Source organism: Engystomops pustulosus, chromosome 10 (assembly GCF_040894005.1).
Source record: "Engystomops pustulosus chromosome 10, aEngPut4.maternal, whole genome shotgun sequence".
NCBI classification, from domain to species: Eukaryota; Metazoa; Chordata; class Amphibia; order Anura; family Leptodactylidae; genus Engystomops; species Engystomops pustulosus.
In genome coordinates this window covers 102949723-102970758 of record NC_092420.1, presented here as the reverse complement: position 1 = coordinate 102970758, position 21036 = coordinate 102949723, and the positions used below count along the sequence as shown (strand labels likewise).

At 47.5% G+C, this 21036-nt stretch overlaps 2 protein-coding genes across 4 annotated transcripts in view; both read left to right on the top strand.

The window, feature by feature from the left end:
• The first annotated feature begins 623 nt into the window (after positions 1–623).
• On the top strand, positions 624–11902 carry NDC1 (NDC1 transmembrane nucleoporin). 2 transcript variants are annotated; one of them, XM_072127119.1, is made up of 18 exons: positions 624–780; positions 4861–4981; positions 5361–5462; positions 5864–6038; positions 6119–6257; positions 6351–6459; positions 6544–6595; positions 6756–6888; positions 7663–7752; positions 8256–8337; positions 8435–8596; positions 8981–9226; positions 9393–9502; positions 9615–9665; positions 10167–10230; positions 10552–10652; positions 11362–11522; positions 11628–11902. In XM_072127119.1, exons 1-18 carry the CDS (start codon positions 766–768, stop codon positions 11689–11691), a joined length of 1977 nt encoding a protein of 658 aa, XP_071983220.1. In that variant the 5' UTR covers positions 624–765; the 3' UTR covers positions 11692–11902. The 2 variants fall into 2 exon arrangements, with proteins under 2 accessions (XP_071983220.1, XP_071983219.1); XM_072127118.1 differs by having other exon boundaries at positions 6116–6257.
• A 1233-nt stretch (positions 11903–13135) lies between these two features.
• Positions 13136–21036, top strand: part of GLIS1 (GLIS family zinc finger 1) — a 118453-nt gene continuing 110552 nt past the window's right edge. Inside the window, exon 1 of one of the 2 annotated variants that reach the window (XM_072128013.1) lies at positions 13136–13198. Coding sequence is in view for 1 of the 2 variants with exons in the window: in XM_072128012.1 (XP_071984113.1) it covers positions 15374–15380 (7 nt within the window). In the remaining variant the exon portion in view is untranslated. Of the gene's footprint in view, positions 13199–15269; positions 15381–21036 lie in introns of those variants that run through there. The other variant, XM_072128012.1, reaches the window with a different exon arrangement.

Below are 21036 nucleotides of genomic sequence, written 5' to 3'. Positions count from 1 at the left end.
AAGGAGCTTGAAGGGCTCTGGTGCTGTAGCTTCACAGGCTGTTACACTGTGCAGGAGAGCTTCCTCCTCCCAGGTGCTGATCACATGTTGATGTAAAATTGCGTTTACAACATGGAACCACAATGTTATCTCGGCATGTAATCAGTTGGAGCCTTTGGATTGTGTTTAAAACGCATCAAAAAAGCAAAGTGTGAACGTGGCCTGAGGGTGTAGTTACAGGTGGCGTCTGAGATGCGTTTTTTTTCTGCTTCTGGATCCCATGTTCTCCTGGTGTGAAGAGACGCAGATATAAGAAGAAGCCACAGCTGATGGGAGATTTGTACAATCTGCTGCTCTAGGACCGGACACTAAATCCAGTCAGTCGCTTTGAAAGTTTTGTTTGTTCAATACTATAAGGCGGCGCACAGGGCGGTCCTAGCTGCGCACATTCCGTCAGGCGCGTGACGGGCAGCCCCGCAGATGTGGTATAGGCGGGATTCATGCAGGCAGTGCGAGAGACATCCCTGGCGGGGTCCTGCTCCTCTCATACAGGCAGTGCTGGGGTCCTACTCCTCTCATACAGGCAGTGCGGGAGACAGCCCTGGCGGGGTCCTGCTCCTCTCATACAGGCAATGCTGGGGTCCTACTCCTCTCATACAGGCAGTGCGGGGGACAGCCCTGGCGGGGTCCTGCTCCTCTCATACAGGCAGTACCAGGGGCAGCCCTGGCGGGGTCCTGATCCTCTCATGCCGCGCTGAGGGTTTGAATGTGGGACGCGGCCCCGTCATGAGTGACAGAAAGGTAACGGCGCGAGAGCACGGGGTGATGGGGATCAGGGTCTCCTTGCAGGCACTACAACTCCCAGCATGTCCGCATCACTGCTTACTCAGGAGGCATGCTGGGAGTTGTAGTACACAAGTGCTGGATTGTGTAACATCGCTGATTCCTGGGCCCCCTGTGATGGTGGCTGAGGGGCCCCTGTGTGCTGGATGTGGGGGTGACCCATACTGCGGCAGTCTGTGGCCGTGGATCCTGACCTGTGGGTCGCAGCCCCATTGGGGGTGAATAGACTCCCCTCACCTGTCCCCCTCGGCCGCCTCCTGCACGTCTCCCCCTCCGGTAACTGAACAGTCTGCTGTATCTGTGTCTTTATGACGCACAGACATTAGATGGGGAAAGTGGCGCCGCGTGTCCCTACAAGGTAAGTCCTGTGACTGACGGCCGCTGTGGGGGGGTCCCTACAAGGTAAGTCCTGTGACTGGCGGCCGCTGTGGGGGGGTCCCTACAGGTAAGTCCTGTGACTGACGGCCGCTGTGGGGGGGTCCCTACAAGGTAAGTCCTGTGACTGGCGGCCGCTGTGGGGGGGGCCCTACAAGGTAAGTCCTGTGACTGGCGGCCGCTGTGGGGGGGGGTCCCTACAAGGTAAGTCCTGTGACTGGCGGCCGCTGTGGGGGGGTCCCTACAAGGTAAGTCCTGTGACTGGCGGCCGCTGTGGGGGGGTCCCTACAAGGTAAGTCCTGTGACTGACGGCCGCTGTGGGGGGGTCCCTACAGGTAAGTCCTGTGACTGGCGGCCGCTGTGGGGGGGTCCCTACAAGGTAAGTCCTGTGACTGGCGGCCGCTGTGGGGGGGTCCCTACAAGGTAAGTCCTGTGACTGGCGGCCGCTGTGGGGGGGTCCCTACAAGGTAAGTCCTGTGACTGGCGGCCGCTGTGGGGGGGTCCCTACAGGTAAGTCCTGTGACTGGCGGCCGCTGTGGGGGGGTCCCTACAAGGTAAGTCCTGTGACTGGCGGCCGCTGTGGGGGGGTCCCTACAAGGTAAGTCCTGTGACTGGCGGCCGCTGTGGGGGGGTCCCTACAAGGTAAGTCCTGTGACTGGCGGCCGCTGTGGGGGGGTCCCTACAAGGTAAGTCCTGTGACTGACGGCCGCTGTGGGGGGGTCCCTACAGGTAAGTCCTGTGACTGACGGCCGCTGTGGGGGGGTCCCTACAGGTAAGTCCTGTGACTGACGGCCGCTGTGGGGGGGTCCCTACAGGTAAGTCCTGTGACTGGCGGCCGCTGTGGGGGGGTCCCTACAGGTAAGTCCTGTGACTGGCGGCCGCTGTGGGGGGGTCCCTACAGGTAAGTCCTGTGACTGGCGGCCGCTGTGGGGGGGTCCCTACAAGGTAAGTCCTGTGACTGGCGGCCGCTGTGGGGGGGTCCCTACAGGTAAGTCCTGTGACTGGCGGCCGCTGTGGGGGGGTCCCTACAAGGTAAGTCCTGTGACTGGCGGCCGCTGTGGGGGGGGTCCCTACAAGGTAAGTCCTGTGACTGGCGGCCGCTGTGGGGGGTCCCTGTGCCCACCATTATGATAAAGAACTAATAACAATGCCCCCCTGGGGTGTGACTGCAGATACCACTGGGTGAGGGGGCTATAGGGGGGATCATTGGTGACACTTAAAGGGGTTGTCCAGCTGCCGCAGATTCTCTCCAGCAGGGGTGGTGCTCCCTTGGCCTCCATGAATATCCGGGGTAATATATAAGCACACACTTGTATCTGGCTGCACATGACGTTCCCCTTCTCATCCTGCCCCCCGCCCCCTGCTCCTCCATGGATCACACATACAAGGAGATCCCACAGTCCCGGTGCCGGGATCTAGGAGGAATGTCCCGGGATTATCCCTCGTGACTTCCTGTAAGGTATCGTCCTAGTGATTATCCCATCTCTTGTATGAATTAAAGGGGATGAGTTTGAAGCATTGGTGGGTGACCGCTGGTTACATTTTAAATGTTTGTCCTTCTCTCCATTCAATTCATATGAGAAGTATCCGAGCGCAGCGCTTGGGTATCTCTGCCGCTCTTATAGATTAATGAGAGTGCTGGAGAGAGATGAGCGCTGTGCTCGGCAATTACTGACACCCACACAGGAAAAGTCAAGTTTACCATGACTTTCCTTTACGTTGTTGCGCCTCCTGACATTACATTCCTTCACATCTATTAACCCCGTTCTGCACCTTGACGTAGTATCACGTCATGGCGATCACCCGGGCTCAGAAGCTGAGCCCGTGCAAACACCGTGGTATCGCGATCCCGGCTGTTTAACCCTATGGACGCTGCGGTCATTGTGACGACACCGTCTATGGTGAATCGCTGCGACGATCGGCACCCTCTGTGCATGGCACGGAGGTGCTGATTGTTGCCATGGATAAGCCCGATAAGGTCCCCAGGACTGCCTTCACTAAAAGCCTGTTAGGATCGTGCAGAATGCATAGGGGGACTATGTCATGTGCTGCAGTATATTACAATGAACAAGTGATCAAATGATCCACCCTGGGACAAAATAAAACCGAAAAAAAAACGTTTAAAAAAAGTATAAAAGTCCCGTCCCATGCAATAATCCAATAAAACCTAGAAAAGTGAAAATCACCAAAAAAACCCGCAACATATTGGGCATCACAACGTCCGTTACAACCCGTACAATAAAATAAAATCGTCACTGAACCCGTACGGTGAACGGCGTAAAAAAGAAAACACAAAAAAACTTGCAAAAATTATGAAATTTTTCACATCTGACCTCATAAAAAGCGCATAAAAAGTAACATTTACCCCCGACATGATACCAAGAAATAGTACAGCTTGTCCCGCAAAAAATAAGCTCCAAACCAGCGCTGTAAACAAAAAAATATAAATGTTCTGCCCATTGTTACCTGGCGACACAAAAACAAGCAAATTTCTCACAAAATGAGTTCTATATTCTGCAAAACAAGTTACCCATAAAAAAGCCGTATAAATGGGGCATCGCCGTAATCGTGATGACCCAGAGAATAACGAGAACACATTATTTATATGGTGCGGTGAACGTCCTGCGAATAAAAAATGCTAAAAACCATAAACAAGAATTCATGATTTTTTTAACCACCACCAAGAAAGAGTTAATAAAATCTGATTATTAGCTATTGAGCCCCCTGTAAAGGATGCACCTGAAAAGTGGACCTCACCCACAAAAAAATAATCTCTCATATGTGCAAATTACAAAAAAATAAACATTTTGTGTCCTGTAACATGTGACACTGCAGATCTGCCCTGCATGCCGCTCCTTCCATTCTATCCCCGGCCGTGCGCCCCCCCTTACAGCAGTCACCACCACATATGGGGGGTCCTCAGACTCGGGAGGAATTGGGTATCAAACTTTGGAGTTTTTATTTGTCATTTAATACTTTGTAACGGTTTAATTTTTGGCCAAAATTAATATATTATGTAAAAAAATTACAGCTTGTAAATCACACCTCTATTTAGTTTTACCCCTGTGAAGCATCTAAAGGGTTAACACACTTCTTAAAGTTGATTTTTTTTTACACATTGAGGGGTGTAGTTTCTAAAATGGCCTCATTTATGGGGTGTTACTGCTGTTTAGGCCTCTCACAGTCGCATAGAGCCGAGCAGGAGCCTCTACATAAGGGTTTTGGCGATTTTCATGAAAATGAGGAAAATTGCACCCAAAATTCTGACCCTCCTAACAACCTAGAAAAGAGAGAGGAGGCGTAAAACCCTGCGCCGATATAAAGCAGAACATTCCGGAAATGTTGGTTATAAAGTTACTCGGCTGCTACGACTATCTGCCTGAAAAGCAGGAACTTTTGAACTTTGAAAATGAATAATTTTAATACATTTTTGCCAAATTTCAATAACTAAACACAAAAGATTTCATCAAAATGTTCCTATTACTTTGTTTTACCGTCACACATTGTACTTCAATCTCAAAATCCCCCGGAAAAGTTAAAGCGTCACTAAGTTATAACCTCCTATAATGACACAGGGCAAATTTTAAAAATCAGGCCTGGTCCTAAGGGTCTAAAATGGCTTGGACACAAAGGGGTTAATACCACCGCTTGCTTGCCTTGCAGGTGTTGCGATGGAGGGTTGCGGCCAGTCTTGCCTGGACCGTTATCCTGTTGCCGCTGAGCTGCTTGGTCTTCATCTGTCTCAGCAAATTCCAGATCTTCCACCCGGCACAATGTGTGACAGGTGAGTGGGATATGGGGCGCAGAACTCGTGGGTGAAGATGCTGATGGTCCTGTCTGTATAAAGAGCCGGCAGCCGCCACTACTGAAGGTTATCCCAATGGTGACTGATCTCCAGGCGTCTTAACTTTGGGACTTTCAATGATCTTAAGAGCTAAGGGTCTGCCTAAAACTCGCCTGACAATCCTTTAGAGGACCCCCCTGCACCTCTGCACCCCACTGCTGCACTCATAATGTGTTAGGGGGAAATCTGCTCTAATAATAATTCCTTTATGTATATAGCGCACAGATTATGCAGAGCTGCTAAGAACTTGCCAAATCGGTCCCTGTCCCCATGGGGCTCACACTCTTTCATGTTCTAGTGATTCTGTTCTCTTCTGCAGACTCCATAAAGGACGCCCTGAGCAGCTCCACGTTCTTCTGTCTGCTGATCCTGAGTATCCTGCAGGCCATCGAGTGCTCCTTCAGTGTGCAGTTCCATTCCGGTGAGACGGTTGCAGGGTTGGATACACTACATCGCATGTACTTTCCCTCTCCTCTTTGGTTGGTTCAGCACAACACCTGACATCATATAAAAGCGGCACCTGGTGTCGGGCACAGGCCAGTATTGGGGTGCACCCTCAATGTGTTGCTTTCTCCCACCAGGGCAGAGCACAACCTTGTATCCATTTTAGAGTCCAACTTTGGTTATAAATCTATGTATGAGAACTTGCAGGAGAGGTCTGGGCTGAAGAATGAGCAGTCAGCACATTATCTTCTTGGCGGTATACTGCAGCTGGTGCTGTAAAGTAAAACATAGCAGCTGCAGGAGCCAAGCGGATCAATACATTTAACCAAATCGTGTTTTAAATCCGTGTCCTCTGTGTATCATTGCTCTCCTCCTCAGTGGCGCCGTCCATCCCCAGTTCCCGGCTTTCCATGATCGGGCTGATCCTGCTCCCCCAACATGTGCTTCACTCTGTCGTACACGCTGCTATGGGGGTGCTGGTGTTCTGGTGCTGCACGGTCCTGGGTCGCAGTCAGTACCAGGGCCTGGCTATCCCCTGCAGTCCTGAGCCCAGGTGAGTTAGGAAGGTATCTGTGGTTTATCATGGATGGATGGATGGAATATAATTGTGCATGTGCTTTATGCTGTCAGTAATCCAGGGGCCACCATTCCGGCCATGTGTGTGAATGAGCGCTACCTCTTCCTGCTGCTCACCGGAGGATTTATGGGGTACACCTACAGCCTGCGATACTTTCTGCACAATATGAACTGCCTGTCTTTCCCTTCTGTGCAGGTAAGAGCTGGCACCAGGTGCGCCTGGTACATTGCTGCCAATACTTGTGATTTTAGGAAGATCTAATCACATAACACGATTTCCCCCTTTCAGCAATTCAAGTATTTGCAGTTCCGCCAGACGGTCCCCAAACTGCTGAAGCTCAGCTGTGTCCAGTCCTTGTACCTGACCCGGAACTTTGCTGCTGTCTACTTCTTCCTGGGTCAGATTGTAATAATATACATTGTACACAGAAACCTCTATAAAATGCAGCCGATTTCTCACAAACTTGACCTTTTATTTTTAGGTTATATCCCACGGAAATGGATTCAATCTGTCCTGAACCTCCAGATGGATCAGTGAGTAGTTTTTATTAACTTACAATTCCCATGAAGTACAATGGATACAGTAACACGTGTGCACGGCCTCGTATCCATCTCCTCCCTGTGTGGGGGTCTGCACCCTGGTACAACCCATAAATACCATCTGTAATATATTCACGTTTTCTGACAATTTCAGACATTTGCCTCCGCTGGATACTGTCCGTGGACTCCTTGACTTGTCACTATTTTACCAGATTTGGCTGTCGGGAGTGTTTCTTCTCACCACCTGGTATATTGTGTGGCTGCTCTTCCAGATCTACACTACAGAGGTCAGCAGGACGGATGTGATTGATGGTATAAGGTGGTGCTCATACCGGGGGCTGCTGTGGACGGATTTAATGTAGAAACTCTTTAAAGGATTCGCTCGGTTGTGAGGTTGCATTAATGACTGTACAAGCGTCATAGACGTGTGTACAGGCAGCATTATTCCTTGAAAGATGCCCTGAGCGCCTAAATACGCGCAGACTTTTCACTGTATCTGGGGGGACTGAGGACGGCAGGACATAACAGAACTGATGATCTGTTCTGTGTGTAAGTCCACGACAGGCAGACAGGGAATAACAAGCTGATTGGTGACTTAGCAATTCCCAAATGGGTGGAGCTTCTCCTAATGGGTCTAGCCCATCCTGCTACTCAATTCCATTGTATGGGAGAGTCTGAAATGGCAGAGCACAGCGCTCAGTGATTCCTGACAGTTCCATTTCTTTCTCAACCTGCTGCTTCATCAATTAGTGAGAACAAGATCGCTGTTGGGGGCGAGGCCGGGGGGGGGGGGTTGGACTCAGGGTTGCTGGGGGTCTCATTTTCATTCTTTCCAGTATTTGGACACTCGCTCATCAGCTGTTTATCCCCTATCCTGAGGATAATGGAATATCTTAAATAGGTGACAAGTTTCTGCCTTATCAAACGCCCCAAGTGGATCCAACAGGAGAAGAATAGAAATAAAACTGCATTAAACTATTCTGTAAATGTTAACAATCCTTGTCTCATGAAATTACTGTGTATTCTCATTGACGCAGTCTTTAACCCTTTCCTTCTTCTAGGCCTGCATGTTCCCGGTGCAGACCGCTTTTCCTGAAGAAGCACAAAAATGTCTCCCTAACGTGATGAGCTGCAGCTCTCCTCTCCTCAAAGTGAGTGACCTCATATATAATATATAATATGTCTCTGTCCAGATCTCTGTACATGTAGTGGGACATATACATCATGAAGGATTTCTGAATCCTCTGAAATGACCCTCTTTTCTTAAGGCTCTTGCTTTGATGATTTTCACTCAAATTGGGGTTAAAAAATACGGCTGCCCTGACATTTTATTGCAACTAATTCCGTACAGCTAAGCTGCAATACCGGTGCCAGTCCGGATTAATGTGAGCAATAAGGGACCCCTGTTTTCAGGAATAGTAGGGTTCCCAGTCGTTGGACCACTATCGCTTATCCCCGATCTTGTGGGTTGGGAATAAGTTATTTTCATTGTAGGGATTAGGAGGGGTAGCGCGAACATGAAACCTCCAATCTATTTATACAGGACCCCCGGTCTTGGGATTGCGGGGGTCCCACTTCCCTGTATCCTTGGCTACTTCTGATGACCAGTGTGGGGTATGTTATTGTAATTCCATGGCTCCTTTGTCCTCCTCAGTATCTCGCCTTCCAAGACTTGATGCTCCTCTCACAATATTCTCCATCTCGAAGACAAGAAGTGTTCAGCCTGAGCCAGCCAGGTACCGGAGCCGGATAACCTCTGGCCATCACAATCTCCTTCTCTTATCTTTGTGATTGCTGAGTGGATACTTATTTCTGTCACTTGGTGCCTGGTAGGAGGACATCCTCACAATTGGACCAACATCTCCAGGGAGTGCTTGGGTGTCTTAACCAATCTGACATCAAGGCTTATCGCTTACCAGGAGGCGGCTGCGAGTAACGGACGTGTCAGACTCTCATCATCCTCTTCAGAGACCAGGAAGTCCTCCAGCAGCTCTGGTATGTCCTCCTGGTAATGTAACTGAGGGGGAATACATAGTATTTCATCAAACATGGTGGCAGACCCTGAAGGTACCCCACCTATCTCTAGGGGGGAGTCCACTTGTCTGTTCCTCTGCTTTCACTTTCTGGGGGTCTTGGAAGCGGCGGCTCAGTAGACTATGGGGGCTCAGCTCTGGCCTTCCTATAGAAGGGAATACATGAGCTGCTGTTCGTTATTCTAGGGTACAAGGGACCCCCTATTTATTGATTACAATTGGTTTGCTTTTGATTGTAGTAAAGTTATCCCCATGTCCTGAAATTGCTGTAATCCCCCTTTCATTTATTGAACTCTTATATTTATTTATACTGCATGTTTTCTACTTGGTTCTCATTCATTTCCAGGCACATCGCTCATTAATGATACTGTTGACCCTTCCCCAAACCTTGTTCCTACCCCTCTGACCCCTCTCCCTTTACTTCTGAAGCCTGGGGCTTCTCTTAAAGGGAGTTGGGACTCTGGAAGTCCATTTGCCTCTCCCGCCATTGGTCGCATCACTGGTGCTTTGGACCAAAATTCTCCATGGCACGGATCAGTACAGAGCCCCCATGTGATGAGACGGGGGGCAAAGCTGTGGACCTGTGGCCCAGGTGAGTCATTCATTTATGTAATGCTGTGATTATTCTGTGTTATGTCAGGTACAAGGCCTAAGAGTTTGGGGAAAGCCATGCGCCCCTTCCTCTACCAGAGCCCTGTACATGGCACAACCTATAGAATGCTTCTTAGTCTTTGTGCTAATGTGTTATTGTTTCTCAGACATCCAGAGCAATGGCTCAGAAGTGTCTCCGGTCTCTAAATCGCCCAGCCCTGGTAGCAGTGAGGGGCAGCGGCTCCTCCATGTGTGGCTGCAGAGCATAAAGGAGCAGGTAGGTGCACAATGTGATGAGGACTGGGAGACCCCCAATCTGCTATCCTATAGAATGGCAATGTATAGTTATCATCTGCACTCTTATAGAATATCATTTTTCTTTTCCATAGATCAAACATTTCTTGGGCAAACGTGTTTTGTTCATGTATTTATTCAGCAAGGTAAGTGCCTAATGGAGTGAATGTAGGATTGAGGCTTATAGTATATTCGGTGACCAGGCTGGTCTCGCCCTTCCACACCCACTTTTCAATAAAATGCCATGAAGGAAGCGGGGAATCTGAATTCCTGGTCTGAGAATTGCAACATTTACATTCCTCTGGAAAACATCCATAAATTTGCAATGTTTCCAAAGAGGAATTTTCTATAATTTACTATAGAAGATAATAGAGGGAGATTTATCACTAGTGACTGAGGTAAAAATGGTCTTGTTGCCCATGGAAACCAATCAGAGCTCAGCTTTCACTTTGGGAAAATATAAAGCTGAGCTCTGATTGGCTGCAATGGGTAACTACAACGGTTCCGCTCTGACACTTGTGATAAATCTCCGCCATCTTAAAGTCTTCTGTAGCACAAACTAGTTGTCCTGGTGTGAATGGATGCTGAGCCTGATGGAAGCTGAATACGTGTTGGTAATTTCGGATGATGATTGTATCTTTCTGCAGCATCCGGAGGCCTCCAGTCAGGAGGTGTTTGCAGATTCACAGATCCACATTTGGGCTTTGGAAGGTGAGTGATCCCTGTGGCTGCAGCTAAAGAAAATAATAAGTCCTTGGTTGCCCCTTCCTGCGCTCCCATTACTGATGACCTCCTCCACAATGGTGGCATTACCAGACCCCTAGTCTGAGACTTGACAGTCTTCTCCCAGAAACCTCCCAGCTGCCTGTAGGTGACGCAGGGTGTCATAGCTCCATTGCCATGTTCACTTCCCCCATTCATTATACACAGAATCTCAATGTATTTGAGACTGTTATCAATTTCAGAATACTTTCATCAGCTTCCGCCTTTCTATTGAAAAATGATTTAGTTTTTCTCCCCTCCATCGTCCAGGTTTGTCACATTTGGTGGCGGCGTCCTTCTCGGAAGACAGAATGGGAGTTGTGCAGACCACCCTCTCCACTATCCTCACCACATTACTAAATCTACAAGAGGTAAGACGCTCGCTGCTTGTACCTCCAGCAAAAAGTACAAAGATGGAGACTCTCCACCAATATGTCAGGGCGCCGTCTGAGGCCACGCTCTCTTCTCCACAGTATGTAAGTGCTTCCCCATCTGTAGGCAGCCTGGAGCTGTCACCTCTATTACACCACTGCAATCAGATTCTCCATCACTTACAGCAACATTTACCTGCTAACAGTTTGTCTTTAAGACTAGTGTCACATTCCCTTTTAAAGTGTGTGTGACAAAAGTATTAAAGGAATATAGTGTCAGGATCATCTCATTCATTCATTGTGCTGGAAATTATGGTTCAATAACAGTTTTATTTAGTAAACAGAAAAATCAGAAAACTGGAACAATCCAAAAAGGACCATAAACAAAAATTCAATTAACAAAGTACAAACATGGAACAAAAGACAACACAGGGGGTAAGACAGAAAGAGTAGTGGGTACAGGGGTGGGAGAAGCAGAGAAACGCCCTAGGTCTATATAAGATGTGGGATCGCCAGCCTTCAGCCAAGCTTCCATAGCCGGGTCCATGGATTGTGCTGGAAATTAGTAACTGATCTTTACTGTATCCCTTGGTCAGATGGTGCAGGGACCCACTCTAAGTACAGGGGGCGCTAACACTTTGGGTGTCACTAGAGGTTCAGCAATGCAGCTTCTCTCCTGATAATATATATTGGATTCTTTGTATTTCAGGCTGTGGAGAAGCATTTTAAGCTTCCGCATGCGTCCAGCAAACCCGCCAGACCTTCGCTGAGTTTAGTAGACTCCTCTTACAAGACGCTAAGGTTCGCTGTTAGATCCACTCTGAAGACGGCGATCTACAGGATCACCACTAAATTCGGAGAGCACTTGCAGTAAGAAGCTAATAAATAGCAGTAGGGGCCTGATTGGTGGATGGGACACACTGTTATATTTTGAACGTATCCCTTTAATAACCTGTTCTCGTTTCCTGTCTCCAGCGCCGTTCCCGTATCCTCAGAACATCGGAAAAAACTGCAGCAATTTCTGGACTTCAAGGAATAATTGTCCCCTGATCTCCTGTCCATCCGGCGTCACAATAAAACCTTCCTCCGGCTCTTCTCTATGAGACTTTATTTATTTGTCGTCTTCTCAGTGTCCTCTCTGTCTCCTCTGATGATATCATCTACGTCTTGTCTTTGCCTTGTCCCTTTTTTTGATAGGAAATAAAATTTAAATCAACTTTACAATATTAAAGGTGAAAGTTTTACGTTTATACCCGGAGTTGTACGGTGGATTTTATTTCTATTGTTTTACGCTTTTTTTTTTTTTTTTGGTTCTGTGCAAATTCATTTTGGAGAAACCCAAGTGACAGGTGTCCGTGTGTGCTGTTAGGGAAAGGGGTAACCCTGGCTTTTATGGTTCTCTCTGTTATGGGCCGTTCTTTGGGCAGCTTAGTTTAGGAAAGGGCTTGTTCATATTCATTGACTCGTTCCAATGTTTCTATTTTTATGCCCCATGTAATCCAGTGAAGAATCTCGACCTACATGTCATACATCAAAGTATTTCGACTCCTGATGTTCAGTTTATTGTAAAGGTTAAAGGCCAAGGGTGAAACCCACACAACTGCACTGCTTGACTTGTTGCAGGTTTAGAACTTGCAATGCAGATCACGTTGTATGTGAGAACACAGTGTGTCACTGCACTGTCGCCGCTCGTCCGTCTGGGGTTAAGGCTGGGGTCTGGTCCAGGCAAGAACACAGCCATCAGAATGAGCCCTTATACTGCACTGGATTAATCATCCAGCATCAGACACAGGGATTAATCTGGTGCAGCAGAGATCTATCTAGTCCTAGACCGACACATTAATACATCAGCATCGCACCCTCATCAGAGTAACGAGCACAGTGCTGCACGTTGTATAGTGGCAGTGCTTGGTTTTGCAGCACAACCCCATTGATTCAGATGGGACTGTTGTCAGTCGTGTAATGTGAGCTTGTTCCTTTAGATCTGTGTCTGTAGGATTTACTATTCTACATTTGTGCCAGTAAATCGCACAGCATAAACTTTCCTCTGTGCAGCCGGTATCAGTTACCCCCGGGCCATGTGATAAATGTAAGTAATGTCACAGGCCTGAAAAGGGAAGTGATGCTTAACACCTGGATAAGTAGAGGGAGCTGGGATTTGGATCCCCTGATCTGATACTGATCACCTCTTCTATGTGGAGGACAGGCTAGACTAGTGTCCATTAATAGCACAGTTAATTTAATATGGGATTTTAAAGTCTTGTGTCCTTCTCTGCAATATTATTATAAGGAATTCAAAATCTCAAATATTTAATTGATTAGTATAAGAACCTCCGCATAATTCTCATTACATCGCATTCTTGTATAGTAAAAGTTGTAATTCTGCAGTACCGCACATTGCCTTCCAGGGGGCGCCGGTCTACTATGACAATGTTCCCCTGTGTGTACAGGGCTCTGGTAGGGGATGACTGCAGGGAGAGGAGCGAAGATGCAGAAGGGGATGATCCGCTAGAGAACGGCTCGGAGTAAACTCCTGCACAGTAAAGGTAGGTCCCACCGGTTTCTTTTTGCTTTTCTTGTGACTTGGTTGTAAGATCATTGGAGAATAAGATGCAATTAAGTGCAAAGTGAATATAACATGACACGGCTGAGTATATAAACCTGTAATGTAGTATACGCTGTACATACTGCTGTGACACAATGTATTTGGATTCATGGGATTTAGTTAATATTGTTACCATTGTAATGATTGTATTTTGTGATGACACTGGGGCGTCTATTGTTAGTCTCTTGAAGTGGCCGAATATCGGTTGTATCTGATGCGCGACCTCTGACCTTATTGATGCATCTTCTATGTGACGTTCGGGTAACTGGTCTGTTATGGGATAGTTGGACATGAGGGGGGGATGTGTCATGGGACAGTTCTGTGCTCTTTTGGATGTCGGATTTATAGGCCCCATGATAAATGTGACATGTGGGGTGTTCATGTCTGCTGTGGTTTTGCAATTTTTTTTCTAAAAAGTCGTACGAAAGTTGCAAACCTTGATGCAATGAGTTCCTCAGTATTTTCTACATCACTGAGGGACTGGAGGGAATGTGCAGGACACAGGGCACAATATTATCGGATACATCAGCCATCACCTCCAGTATCGATGGCGGCTGTTATTGAGATGTGTGCCGAGAAAGCGATCAGTCAGGAAAGCAGGAAACATGAGTGATCAGTGGGGAAAGCAGGGAACATGAGTGATCAGTGGGGAAAGCAGGAAACACGAGTGATCAGTGGGGAAAGCAGGAAACACGAGTGATCAGTCGGGAAAGCAGGAAACACGAGTGATCAGTCGGGAAAGCAGGAAACACGAGTGATCAGTCGGGAAAGCAGGAAACACGAGTGATCAGTCGGGAAAGCAGGAAACACGAGTGATCAGTCGGGAAAGCAGGAAACACGAGTGATCAGTCGGGAAAGCAGGAAACACGAGTGATCAGTCGGGAAAGCAGGAAACACGAGTGATCAGAAGCGTCTGATCGACATTGGCAAAAGGCGAATTGTGAGGCCAACAAATAGGTCAGCGCATCCGCTCCAGAATGGCAGAGGGGCCTCCTGGTGATCCGCCTGATGACGGATGAGAAGTTATTACTAGAAATATATATATCAGTTATGGCAAAAACATCTCCTAAGGAATAGATACCATAATACTCCGAATATTATAACCACCGGACAGAAAGGAGAGAATTTAAATAATATCTTCTGCAGATGATTCAAAGTTGATAAAAAGTTTATAAAATAATAAAAGTTAAAAAGCAGGTAATTGTCTTACCATATTGTGGACCGCCGGATTATACACGTTATAGAAAACAAAATCTCGTCTTGAGGACATACAGGGTCCCCCCCCCCACTTGTCTCCTGATATCTGTGCGTTTGTATTTTGTACAGGCAGTCCCCGGGTTACGTACAGGATAGGTTCCCTAGGCTTGTTCTTAAGTTGAATTTGTATGTAAGTCGGAACTGTATATTTTGTAATTCTAACTCCAGCTAAATTTTTTTTGGGTGTCTGTGACAGTTGGATTTTAAAAATGTTGGATTGTCATAAGATCCAGGATTAACAATAAAGCTTCATTACAGACGCCTGTGATATCTGTTACAGCTGATCATTAAAGCCTAAGGCTAAAGTACAGGAAATTACCGACATCCAGAGGTCCGTCTAACTAGGCGTCGTCTGTAAGGCAGGTGTTCTTAAGTAGGGGACCGCCTGTAATTGCATTTGTCTTAATGTATGTGACCCCTTACTGATTGTACAGCACCAGGGAATTACTGCTTCTCTATAAATGAATTATAATATTGGGTCACAATGTAATTTTTGTAAGAACACTCTGAATGGCGCTTACAGTGATCCGTGTTTCTGCCACTAATAAACCTAATGTGATTGTCACATCTTTATCATAAAGTCGTCTTAGTACATGCCCCATCTATACATAGGGTTAGGGTTAGATGTGTAGGCTGTGCCATTAGAAGATCAGTAATGAATATCGGGGACCTTCTGGTGCTTTGGGACTGTACTGGGGTCCAGCGTCATATTTGGGTGTGTGCTGTGGATGGAGGGGTGTGTGCACGGTTCTGCTGAGGATGAGACGAGACCTCTCTTAGTCAATGCTCCCTCCATCCGCAGACCCTTCTCTGTTCTGAGGCTTGTAGCCCGGCACAGGCGGGACACCTACTACTCGGGATGAAAGGTAAGTCCTAACCGATTCCCTACATGTAGTATGTTAGCCTAGAGTCGTGGTACTCTGCCTGCAGTCCTATGTAAATCCACAAATTACAGACTTGGTTCCGCTATAGTATATAGAGATGTATATATACAGATGTAGCAGAGCTGAATCTGGCGCTAGACTCTTTTATTTTGTGTTCATTTATATTTGTCCTTGATTTAGACATTTTATCTGCAGTCCTAGAAAATGCGAATATATACAGTCTTTATACGGGAAAAGAACAATCCCCTGGTATTTCTATATATAAATCATCTTCTTCCCCCGCGAGGGGAATTATCGGTGATCTGCGCCATCGGTTTACACGTATATCTGCTTACAAGGTGATGACAGAGGGGACACTCCAATATATAATGTCCCCGAGAAATTTACATGTAAAAAGTTTTCATATTTTAGGGACATCTGGTATAATTTTCTGTAAAATCAATGTATATTTTATCTTTATATATCATAGTTGTAGCAGAGCTGAGAGAGTCATTCAGTGCAGGTTGTGATATCACTGGGTGTTATACAATCATCTGTACGCTGAATACATGACAGCTAGCGAAATATTGTCATTTTTACAACTTTTTTTGTTCTATCTTGTGTAATAACTGGTCAGTACTGTAGGCTGATGATCCCTACAGCAGCGAGGGCACCCAGAGCCCCGTGGCTCCATAAATAATACGTCCATACGCCCCTTGGCTCCTAAATGAAACGTATTGTCCCTCTGGTTACTGGAGAGGGTGTAAGGGCTCTTATATCCGTCACTGTGTGCCCCGGCCCGGGTGCGATGGATATGTGTGTAATGTCTGACACCATGTCTATGGGTCCTGCAGGGAAGATACAGAGCAATGATACGAGACTTTAATTTTTATTTCACAGGAATTTAGAAAATCTGACTAAAACCTACAATTAAAAAAACTCGGTGACATATTGCCCTGACTGGACCGCCGGGTCAGAACTTCTCATACATGAAGGGTCTGTCAGGGGGCTCCTTGTAGTCTGTGATTATTAGATAGCAAAAGTGATGCAAAGAAGGACAAGTGAGGAATTGGTGATAGGCCATGGGCGATGTGTTTAGGGTGAGAAGGCGAAGGTCCTGCAGCCTGACACAAAGCTGTCATTATCCGTGTCAGATCTGACTAATGTGGAGTATGAGAATGGAGGAGATTTATCATCAAGTGTCTGAGGTAAAACTGTTCTAGTAGCCCATGGCAACCAATCAGAGCTCAGCTTTCATTTTATAAACAGTTGTGGGGAAATGAAAGCTAAGCTCTGATTGGTTGCCATGGGCTACTAGAACAGTTTTACCTCAGAAACGTGATAAATAACTTCCATATAACGGTTTCGGGCCTACAGCTGCGAATGGAGCCTTGGTCACATACAGTGCGAGCTCTATGCCCTTATTTACTCATAGACCCCTGATTTTGTGATAAGTGGGACCCCCGGTGACCAGACACTAATCCCCTCCACTGCAGACAGGGGGTAAATGTAATTTATGTAAAAACCCTTTAAGACTCTATTCACATCCATGTTCTTGGGACCGCAGTAGGTTTTGTCACTTTTCTGACAGGAAAAATGCTACAACTCTCATCAAACACTACACCACAACACTACTACTCTCATCATTATTTATCCAACCCAAACAAGGAAGACCCCACTAAAAGTCATTGCGGACCTCTGCTACCGGATCCACCATTACATTGTGAAAAAGCGCAACGCAAATGTGAACAAGACATAAGAAATAGTTATATTTTAATATCTTTCATATGTCGCCCCATCAGCGCTAATTGGTCTAAGCTAATTTAGAGGATTATCAAATCAAGCGCCAATGGAGAATTGAAGCAGTTGTCCGTAGCAACCAATCATTCCAAAGCTTTCATCATCCAAAGTCTCTCTGAAAGCTGTAAGCTGGCGTCTGATTGGCTGGGATAAGTAATGGCTCCTCTTCTCCATTCTCTGACTTTTGAGCGATTTCCCCCTTGTAGTCATTTCTATCTTGTAGGTCGTCATATATTACATATTCTGTCCCCACATTTACTAAGACCCCTGCGCCAGTTTTCTGTCAGACTTCTTTTATGTGCAAACTGCTTGTTGTGCCGCCGCTGAACTTTACCCGATGCAACACATATTTCTGCACTGAAAGGAGGGTCCGGGGCTCAGTCGGACTGTGCACCACACTTATCATGCAAAGTCCAACAGAAATGTGTACACAGGACCCCTGCACATAGTACACACTGCACATAGTACACAGGACCCTGCACATAGTACACAGGACCCTGCACATAGTACACAGGACCCTGCACATAGTACACAGGACCCTGCACATAGTACACACTGCACATAGTACACAGGACCCTGCACATAGTACACAGGACCCTGCACATAGTACACACTGCACATAGTACACAGGACACTGCACATAGAACACAGGACCCTCCACATAGTACACACTACACATAGTACACAGGACCCTGCACATAGTACACACTGCACATAGTACACAGGACCCTCCACATAGTACACACTGCACATAGCACACAGGACACCCTGCACATAGCACACAGGACACCCTGCACATAGCACACAGGACACCCTGCACATAGCACACAGGACACCCTGCACATAGCACACAGGACACCCTGCACATAGCACACAGGACACCCTGCACATAGCACACAGGACACCCTGCACATAGCACACAGGACACCCTGCACATAGCACACAGGACACCCTGCACATAGCACACAGGACACCCTGCACATAGCACACAGGACACCCTGCACATAGCACACAGGACACCCTGCACATAGCACACAGGACACCCTGCACATAGCACACAGGACACCCTGCACATAGCACACAGGACACCCTGCACATAGCACACAGGACACCCTGCACATAGCACACAGGACACCCTGCACATAGCACACAGGACACCCTGCACATAGCACACAGGACCACTGCACATAGTACACAGGACCACTGCACATAGTACACAGGACCACTGCACATAGTACACAGGACCACTGCACATAGTACACAGGACCACTGCACATAGTACACAGGACCCCTGCACATAGTACACACTGCACATAGTACACAGGACCCTGCACATAGTACACAGGACCCTGCACATAGTACACACTGCACATAGTACACAGGACACTGCACATAGAACACAGGACCCTCCACATAGTACACACTACACATAGTACACAGGACCCTGCACATAGTACACACTGCACATAGTACACAGGACCCTCCACATAGTACACACTGCACATAGTACACAGGACACCCTGCACATAGCACACAGGACACCCTGCACATAGCACACAGGACACCCTGCACATAGCACACAGGACACCCTGCACATAGCACACAGGACACCCTGCACATAGCACACAGGACACCCTGCACATAGCACACAGGACACCCTGCACATAGCACACAGGACACCCTGCACATAGCACACAGGACACCCTGCACATAGCACACAGGACACCCTGCACATAGCACACAGGACACCCTGCACATAGCACACAGGACACCCTGCACATAGCACACAGGACACCCTGCACATAGCACACAGGACACCCTGCACATAGCACACAGGACACCCTGCACATAGCACACAGGACACCCTGCACATAGCACACAGGACACCCTGCACATAGCACACAGGACACCCTGCACATAGCACACAGGACACCCTGCACATAGCACACAGGACACCCTGCACATAGTACACAGGACCACTGCACATAGTACACAGGACCACTGCACATAGTACACAGGACCACTGCACATAGTACACAGGACCCCTGCACATAGTACACAGGACCCCTGCACATAGTACACACCCTGCACAGAGTGCACGGGACACTGCATATAGTACACACTGCACATAGTACACACTGCACTGGTATTAGTAAATGTGGCTCATGTGTTGACTACTGTATATTATTCTAATATTGATGCGTTATTACCGTATTACTTTGTGTTATTCCTTGATGGATATTTTGTGTTTGTTGATGGTGGCCAGGTGTAGGTAATAAGGAGGTTAGATCATGATATGTGACGACAGATGGGACTCCGCATTTTTCGCCTCACTTAATGCTTTTAATATGATGCAACTCAGCGGAGACAGAGAGCGAGAGAGAGACAGAGAGCGAGAGACAGAGAGAAGGAGAGACAGAGAGCGAGATGGAGAGAGCGAGGGAGATGGAGAGACAGAGAGCGAGGGAAAAGGAGAGACAGAGAGCGAGATGGAGAGAGCGAGGGAAAAGGAGAGGGAGAGCGAGATGGAGAGAGCGAGATGGAGAGACGGAGAGCGAGGGAGAGGGAGATGGAGAGAGCGAGGGAGAAGGAGAGCGCGAGTGTGAGGGTCTTGTGTGAATGGAGAAGCTGTTTATTTACACTATGAGGTCATTGATTCCGTCAGTCTCCGGAGAGTCACCGCGTTCGCTAATCTGTGTGCAGAGTCCCCCGGCCGCTCGTTACTCGGGGGTCCGGCTACAATGGCGACATTACCCTCCATCACTTACTCTTTGGTGTAAAGTGGAGAATATTCTATAATGGAAACTTACGCCGGTATTAAAGTAGAATATGATAATTAACTATTAACGAATGCGAGATAACAAGTGTCCTGGATTAGCGGCCGCTCATTAATAAGTCTCATTCATCTCAGAAGCCCAAAATGATCTCATCGTGCTGTGCAATCTGCTGCTCCGAGGGGTCCTCTATCTGCTCCCAGGGGTCCTCTATCTGCTCCGAGGGGGTCTTCTATCTGCTCCGAGGGGTCCTCTATCTGCTCCGAGGGGTCCTCTATCTGCTCCGAGAGGTCCTCTATCTGCTCCGAGAGGTCTTCTATCTGCTCCGAGAGGTCTTCTATCTGCTCCGAGAGGTCTTCTATCTGCTCCGAGGGGTCCTCTATCTGCTCCGAGGGGTCCTCTATCTGCTCCGAGGGGTCCTCTATCTGCTCCGAGGGGTCCTCTATCTGCTCCGAGAGGTCCTCTATCTGCTCCGAGGGGTCTTCTATCTGCTCCGAGGGGTCCTCTATCTGCTCCGAGGGGTCCTCTATCTGCTCCGAGGGGTCCTCTATCTGCTCCGAGGGGTCCTCTATCTGCTCCGAGGGGTCCTCTATCTGCTCCGAGGGGTCCTCTATCTGCTCCGAGGGGTCCTCTATCTGCTCCGAGAGGTCCTCTATCTGCTCCGAGGGGTCCTCTATCTGCCATTGACATTTTATTTTTAATTTTTACAATGTAAACATTCATTATCTGCCTGTTACTTTCTCGTATCTATCTACCTTATTAATGTCTATAATCTACAATACTTATTCTATCATGTGTCAGTATTTCCATCTATTGTAAATCCATTTACTGGGCCGGATGTATCACTTGTTGTTTTCTGTTGTTTTTGTGCCTTTTCATATTGTCGCACTGTTTTTGCACCAGTTTTGTGACTAAATGCCAAACTGGCCGCACAGCAAAAATAACCAGGTTTTCCTCATTTACCCGACCAATCCTGGTGTTAAAAATGATTCATCATTAGCAACTTGTTCATTTAGGCGCAAAAATACTCCAGCCTGAAGGTGGCGGAAACTGAGAAGCAGCACTGAACTACAGACACTACATAG

Excerpts from the sequence above, each read along its gene's own strand:
- NDC1 (XM_072127118.1), top strand. Across the intron at positions 4,982-5,360 it reads CCCGGCACAATGTGTGACAG|ACTCCATAAAGGACGCCCTG; the intron begins GTGAGTGGGATA and ends TCTCTTCTGCAG. Across the intron at positions 7,753-8,255 it reads GCAGCTCTCCTCTCCTCAAA|TATCTCGCCTTCCAAGACTT; the intron begins GTGAGTGACCTC and ends TGTCCTCCTCAG.